This window comes from Anarrhichthys ocellatus, unplaced genomic scaffold (assembly GCF_004355925.1).
Source record: "Anarrhichthys ocellatus isolate YVR2014 unplaced genomic scaffold, GSC_Weel_1.0 scaffold4, whole genome shotgun sequence".
Classification (NCBI taxonomy): Eukaryota; Metazoa; Chordata; class Actinopteri; order Perciformes; family Anarhichadidae; genus Anarrhichthys; species Anarrhichthys ocellatus.
The window spans coordinates 1,318,573-1,326,552 of NW_022280034.1; the positions used below are offsets into that span (position 1 = coordinate 1,318,573).

A 7,980-nucleotide genomic window follows, 5' to 3' on the forward strand; every position below is an offset into this window, starting at 1 on the left:
ACGTCATTTTGAGTGTCCTTCATCTTTACCAGAACTCTTTCAGCATGACAGCAGTTATTATTAATACAACTGAACTGTTGTGTGAATGAACCGCCAAAGAAAAATCGAATGAAGGAACCACTTGACATTGTTCATTCAGGAAGGTTTTCAGCACCTTGTTGAAGTGAAGTCTCATCACGCAGAGATCAGGGCGATCAGGGAGGCTTCAGAGCGTCAGCAGCGTGTTCACGCCTCAGAAACAAAACCTCAAACTGCCGACAGGATCCTCACTCTGTTGTACATGTGAGAGCAGCGCTCTCAATATGTGGCTCACAATCCGACATCCCTTCACACAGCCCCACTGAGACCGCACCTCCAGGTTTAGCTGCATATCTTAAACGCTCCCCCGACTGAAAGTGACTCTTATTTTAATATTTTCAGGATCAGCTGTTGCAGGAGATTTAGATTCTCTCAGCTTCCAACCGGCAGCACCACAGAGGTGTGTTTACGCATGACAAATGTCACTCAGATTAGACGTCAAACAGCTGTTCCAACAACGCGGTCAGTGTTTCAGTGACAGCTGACGTGGCTTTATTTCCACACGCTTTAAAAAGGTAGAGAAGACTTCCTCCTCCTCCACCGCCAAGCCCTGAAGTATCTCACCTTCATGTTCTTGGAGGTGACGATGACCTCCCCGGTGCGGTTGGTGGTGAGGCCGTGTGCCGACGGGAAGCTCCGGCGAGGCGGAGGAGGAGGCGGAGACTTGGAGGGCTTCTCCGTACGATACCGGGTCACGCTGAGATCCACTGTGAACACAAGGAGACACTTTCAGAAGATGTTTTGACTCCCACATGAAGGAGATGGATGGCGGTAAATGAACAGAGACCACCCACCCGACCCTCGATGTGAACCCGCCCCCTCCATGCTGTTCAGCTTCTGGGCGGCCAGCTGCACTTTGCCGGGCTGCTGGTCCCCGCTGGGCGAGCCGGTGGAGGCGGTGCCGGCCGTGGTCCCGGTGGTGCCGGCTGCAGGAGAAGCCGCCGCGGTGGAGGTCATCGGGACGGTGATCTGGGGCTTCGGGGGCACCGCGGGCTTGTTGATGTGGCGGGCAGCGAAGTCCAGGTCCGGGATGGCCTTCATCAGCTCGGCCTGGGTCTCCTCCAGCAGCCGGTTGATGTCCTGGGCGCTGAACTGGGTCAAGCTGGCCCGCTTCTCCTCCCAGTCCCGCTCCGCCGCCTGACACACATACAGACACGGACCAATGAGCTGTGAGCTTTACGAAGACACGTTCATGCAGGATGTTTGTAGTACTGCACGGACATATGGATTTATTATCATTATATTGTTTATTTTACTTTTATAATGTCATTTATCTGCTTTGTTTGTATTGTTATGATTTAACACTTTATGTCTTTACCGTGTGAAGCGCCTTTGAGTACCTTTTACAGCGCTATACATTATTATTAACATTATCATTATATTTTATATTATATGTATTTTATTATCTCTATTATATCGAGAACAAGAGACATGAGTAGAAAAAACAAACAAACAAGAATAATACATAAGTAATCATATAGTGAAGGTATAATAAATAAAACTAAAATATGATGTATTGGACTGTTGATATTGCACATAAATGAATAGTTAAATGAGGAACCTGCGCTATCTCTCCTTCACACACATCGGATTATTATTATTATTAATATTATTATTATTATTAATATTATTACAAAGCGACTGCTGCTGTGTGTGGAATAAATTGAAGCACCTTTAGATGTGATTGTTAATGTAATTGGACATTTGTTCAGCAGGCTAACTCGGACATATTTACATTTGTTAATAAGCGATGTGATTACCAGTCTAACTTCGGCCGACACCGACTTATCGCCGGGACGCCGACTCGGCAGCTCGTCGAGGACCCGGTTCCTGAAGGCCATGGAGGGCTGGATGTCCTGCTCGGGGCCCGAAGTGTCGGTGTCGCCGGAGGTAACGGGCATCCAGTTGGCGAGGCCGGCGCCGGCGCTCAGGTCGCTGAGGCTGAGAGGAGGACTGTTCAGGATGTCCAGGTCAGAGCCGCGACTCGAGTCCTCCGATCTCTTCTGCGATTGGCTGGGGAGGTCCTCGGGGCCCTTCCACACTCCCTCCGTCACTTGTCTGTACATATAGGAGGGATACAAGAGACTACAATACACACAGGACACCATGAAGGTCCTGGACTTTGTTAGAGCAGCAAACTGCAGGAAATAAAAGATGAAATACATTTACCACAAACATGTACAACAAAAGGTCTCCAGTGGGACTCGAACCGGTGACGTTGCCATTCTCGGCCACCAATGAGATATCTAATCATCTATTTATCTTTTGTAATAATTCATTATTTTTATGTCAGAAGAAAAATGACAAACAGAGAAGTGGATCCTCAACAATGAAATGATTCTGTGTGATGAACTCACACTGACCACAAACTCTCACCATCAACAGAAGCACTGACGTGAACAGTGAAGCTCCTCTGACGGTCTCGTGTCTCATCACTCAGATAAAACACGATGGATCGACAGGAGAGGAGAAACGTGTTTCCCTCCGAGTCCTTTGTGAGATCTGTTTTCAACGTTTACAACATTTTTAATTGGCTGAATTGTAGAAAAACATGTTTCTGCCTGATCGTCGTTATTTAATCCATTTCTGTTTATCTCGTCTGGAGTTTTCAGGAGGTCTTTATCTTTAACACTTTAAATCCACGTACACACGACTATATGTCGGCAACGGGTTTTTGTATATTGGTGAATGTCTTTGTGTGCACATTATGTTATTTGTAATAACTCTAGTTTTTATTGTGCAAGCAAACAAATAAAGACAAATAAACAAAAACATGTTTATATTTTCGGGCCGTCTCAAACCGTTTCTGGGGCTTCGAAGTTCAGTGAGAAATATTGGACAGAGAGAGAAGAAGAGAGTCAAAGGAGAACCTCCCTCTCTTCACCCTGTCAGTCAGAATCAGATTTACAGCTGCAAGGAAACGTTTCTTTTCTTTCTATCTTGGCAGGTTGTGTCGGAGTAGAAACCAGCGAGGCCTCAGTCCAGACCCGGTTCAGTCAGTAAAACACAAAGTCAAGGATTTGTTTGAGTCCTGGACCCTTTACATCGTCGGCCCATTAGTTCAGTTACTCCTGAGCATTTAAACGGCCAACAACACAAGCTGTCACTCTTGATTATTTACTTAAATTGTATTTTAATTCTGTTTAACGAGAGATGACGACAAACATCGAACTACGAGTATTTTCCTTGTTATTGAAACTAAAACACAAAATGTGCAATAATCACATCTAATGAATTACAGTGAAAGCCCATCAAAACAAATGAACTCATATATACGCCTATGAACACATGAATACATAAACAGACTGTCTGTCGACTTCAGCACCACGGACAGCGTTAAACTCAACTACGAGCTCTCTAGAGCTGCAACTAACGGTCATCTTCACCAGCCATTAATCTGACCATCACTTCATCCATTAATTGATCGTCTCTCTGTCTGTAAAATGTCAGAAAATGGCGACAAGCCGTGTTTCCCGAAGGTGTTTCAAATGTCTTGTTGTGTCTTCAACTCAAAGATATTCACTTAAATGTAACAAATGATTAAAAATGAAAATATTTGTTTTTAAGAAGTTGGAATCAAAACATTTCGACCCTTTTTCTTAATTAAATTTTTTTTTTTTTCAAACTGATTAATCGATTATCAAAATAGTTGTCGCTTAATAGTTTCAGCTCGAGCGCCGCCCGTCTGACAATAACTCATCGTGACTAGTATTGATGCATAACTATTGTCAGATTTGGACGTGGGTTAACGTGTCAGCGGTCGAAGCTTCGAGCCTTCGGGTCAGAATTATTACATCTCTCACAGCGAGGAATCAGTTAAATGTCGAAGTGAAGAGCAGCTTCGGCTCTGGGACACATTGTTAAAGAATTCTTCCTCTGCTATTCAGCAGAATAAGCGAGTGTGAGTGTTTGAATCTTCCAGCCGGCTCAAAGAAAATCACCATGAAATCGTCTACAAGAGGAGAAGAAATGTGGTTTGTGACCCGACCCGGTTTAAATGAGATAACCGGGGCGTGTTTGATTTGTATACCTGCGGAGCGTGCTGAGCGCATCCGTCATGGTGTTGCAGCGCTTCAGCAGGGCGTCCAGCCGGTGAGGCTCCTCTTTCAGGAACTTAACAGCCTCCACCTCCACCCGCAGCACCACCCGCATCTTACTCTGCAGGCTGGGGAACTGGACTGCATGGGAGGGAGGGAGGGAGGGAGCAACAGGGTGAGGACGACAGCGAGGTAAAGGTGGACAGATGGATGAGGAAGACAGAGTGGCATTGTCAGAGAGGACGATGATGTGTGGAGGAATGGGGGGGGGGGAGGCATGCTGTTTCCGTCGCAGCTATTCAAAGCCACTGTCGGTGGAAGTCGGCCAACTGAGAGCGAATGGCATGCTGGAGGCGCGGTGACAAAAACACAGCCGGTGTTCCTCCGTGGGTGGATGTGTGGACACTTCACAGCCAGCCTCTGAAATGTTGGGACGGCTCAGATGTCCTGAAAAACCAACTGCCACTCAAACACTGAAACAAAGCTTCAGCGGCGGCGTTTTGTAGGCGCTAGATGGACGTGCTAACTGGGAAACAGTCAGTCCGATCATAACAGGAAGGACTCGTTAGTATTCCAGATGGAGAGAAGAACAAAGGTTGGAGGAGCAGAACAAGAGGCTACACCTGAAAACTTCATGAATATCAAGTCTGAGAAGATTCATAAATATTCATTGTGACTTTGTAGAACATCGGTTTGACATACTGTACACGTAGTATTTCAGCAGTCCTGGTACATAAACTATGACCCAGAACTACGACTGCAGTGCTGCACCCGAGTACATTAATGAGTATTTATCAGTATTTACACCGTCATACAGCAGCTGTACTGGGATAACAATGTGCAACCGATGAAGAATTCTGTCATTAAAGTTACTACGAGGAACTTTAATTTACTGTTGATTCTGTCGCCCCCTGTGGACTAAGGTGGTAGTGTCTCTGAGTTAGGAAACCTCTCATTTTACTGCAGCAGGGTCTGACGGTCTGCCCCTCTGTTCCTCAGTCAAAAATTAAGTGACATAAAACCAAAAAATATAGTAATTAAAAAGGTAAAAAGGTTGATGTTTTCTTATTGTCCACTAATCCCATGAACAGTTTGTCAATGTAGTTCTTTTATCAGACAAAAAGGAGAAAATAGTGCATTTTGTGGGGGACTATTTTCAGCAGCGGATGAATCTACCTTTGGTGCTTTAAGTGAGTTTTTTGTTGCAGCGGGACGGTGTGTGTGTGTGTGTGTGTGTGTGATTGAGTCAAAATAAACTACAGCGTGTGTGTTCATGGAGATGAAGGAACAACAGTGAGGCTCACTGATGTGTTTATAATGGAGCTCTGTGGCTCAGAGGAACACACACACACACACACACACACACACACACACACACACACACACACACACAGTACTTGTTAGTGGAAACATTCAGTGTTGGTTTGAGACTTTTACCGGGATGTTGACAATGAGAAGAAAGGAACATGCTGATAATGAGGCTGCAGCCGTGGTGAAGCGAGCGTGAGCCAGGCGGCCGTTCAGCAGCTTCAAAACCAGCTGCTCTCAGATTTGAGGATCTTTCTGAAGCTCACTCACTGGTGAGCAAACTTGTAAAAAAGTCTCCAGCAGAAAAGCCACAGCAATGCCAGTGATCTCTGAACACACACACACACACACACACACACACACACACACACACACACACACACAGACAATGCTTACTTTTGAGCTCAGTGAGCGTCTCTCCCAGCATCCTCAGCTCTTTGCTCTTCTGCTCCACATCCTGCTCCGTCACCAGGCCGTGATTCACCGACGAGTTCCTCTGCAGCTCCTCCACCGACTTCTCCAGGTCACTGAGGAGGAACCACGCCACAGATTCACATCCAGGACACATTCTCCTTTCATTCGCGCTGCTTCGTTGTTGGGTTAGAATGCTGTGGACTCACTGCAGCTGCTGGATGAGCAGCTCCTCCTGGTTGAGGTACTTGAGTCTCTCCTCCTCCACCAGGAGGCGCTGTCTCTGGAGCGGGTCCTCCTGCGTGCGCATGGCGTCCAGCATCATGAGGCTCAGCTCGGACTCGGTCTGCCTCAGCAGGGACAAGACCGAGTCCTGGTTCTCCAGCTGGGACGACAAGAAGAGGGTTCATGTTGCCTGACGGTATGTGTGTATATGTATATATATATATATATATAAATATATATATATATACACATACATACATACGTATATACATGTATATTAATATGTATGTGTATGTGGGTTTTGCCTCTGTATTGACGGCAAAACTGCTGAACTCTGGGCTTCAAAACATCAGTCCACAAACCGATGAATGACGTCACGACGACTGCGTCCACCTCTTACATACAGTCTGTGGGTGTACCTAATAAACTGGTAACTGAGTACTTCCAGTTAAACTGCTGTTTTAGACCCTTCTCCTCCACAACTCTGCACACACACACACACACACACGCACACACACTCACCTGCATGTTGCGTAGCTGCGACAGCTGTTTGCGCAGTGCGTTGGTGTTCTGCTGCAGGCCTTGTAGGTGGAGCTGCATCTGCAGACGGGACACGGTGACGGGCTGGTGGGCCCCCGAGGACGGAGGAGGCATCAGGGCCAAAGGAGCCGACGGAGTCAAAGCTGCCCAACAGAAAGGCAGGAGTTAAATCCAAGAGGGGTGCTCTCTCGGCTTGGGTTGGGGGGGGGCGGGTGTTCCCTTTAGGGCACAGCGGAACTCATGGAAGTTGTCCCAAAAACACTGTTAGCAAATCAAAAGGTTTTTAAATGAATACTTGAGGGGAAAAATGAAAGAACGGTACACAGAGCATGAGAGAAAGCTCCACTCTTTAGTGGACAAATCCCCGAATGTTGCTCTCTCGTGACCTCAGATGTCCGTCCGGTAGAAACAACTAGGATATTGGTTGTTTTCCAGCGATTCAGGACAACTTCTATGTGAGCTGTAGGTCCAGGCCGGAGATTACAGCTTTTAAGTCGACTCAACGATGATGAACAGCATGGGGGGGGGGGGGGGCTTCGGGGACAAACTGGGATCAGAGGTGAGAAGAACATGGTAAAGAGAGTTTCCCCTGACAGCCCACATGTACGAGGGCTTCCAACTAGGATAATCCTTTGAAATGACGATGAATGCTCCGACAGTAATAGAGGGTGTGAGTCACGCATCATGCAGAACGAGACAAAAGGGGAAAAATGACTGCGAGACAATCAGTCCAGAACAGATTTAAGAGTTGCATTGTGAGACCGCTTTCATGTCCGGACTACCGAGAGAAGGAACATCTCAACACCTCTGCAGACTGAAGAGACGACGTTTCACTGTAGCTGCAGAGCGTCCTAGACTCTGACGTGGAGCTGCAGACACTCTGGGGGGGGGGAAGTCCGTTCTAAGTCGCAGCAGATTCAAAACATTCCGGTTTATCTATAATTTGACGTGAGATCAAATATTCCCAACGTGAACGCACATCATCAGATAAGGAGAGAGCGTTGATTTAGTTCCTCTTGGAAACTTCAGAACTGAGAGAAAAGCATCTCAAACTGAACGCTTTATCCAAATCTTTTCTTTCTTTTTGCGCTTATTCAGCTTTCAAACCATGCAGTTTCATCAGCACTCGTGTGGCTGATGAAACGATGAAACGCTTTTTTAAAAGCAAGGATCACGTCTGGCTACCGAAAACAACTCAAAGAGGAAAGAGGAGGAAAAGCTGCTTTTTGTTTCAGAATGAATGCAACTCAAACGGTGTCTTTCTGAAGGAGACAGGAGAGGAGGAGGGAAGTGAAGGACACCAGCTGAGAGGGAGGTAAATCCAAATATTTAATTCATTTAATAAAAAACACAGGGGGGGGGGGGGGGGGGGGGGGGGGGG

General features: G+C 46.6%; 1 protein-coding gene across 5 annotated transcripts in view; it reads right to left on the minus strand.

The window, feature by feature from the left end:
• Positions 1–23: 23 nt before the first annotated feature.
• LOC116381783 (SRC kinase signaling inhibitor 1-like) overlaps positions 24–7,980 on the minus strand; it is a 78,887-nt gene continuing 70,930 nt past the window's right edge. For 4 of the 5 annotated variants that reach the window (XM_031844210.1, XM_031844208.1, XM_031844206.1 and 1 more), the window contains 7 exons: positions 6,582–6,742; positions 6,044–6,219; positions 5,820–5,950; positions 4,109–4,256; positions 1,839–2,163; positions 873–1,215; positions 24–785 (listed from right to left, as the gene is read on the minus strand). In XM_031844210.1, coding sequence (XP_031700070.1) covers positions 586–785; positions 873–1,215; positions 1,839–2,163; positions 4,109–4,256; positions 5,820–5,950; positions 6,044–6,219; positions 6,582–6,742 — 1,484 coding nt within the window. In that variant the 3' untranslated portion in view covers positions 24–585. The remainder of the gene's footprint in view (positions 786–872; positions 1,216–1,838; positions 2,164–4,108; positions 4,257–5,819; positions 5,951–6,043; positions 6,220–6,581; positions 6,743–7,980) is intronic. The other variant, XM_031844207.1, reaches the window with a different exon arrangement.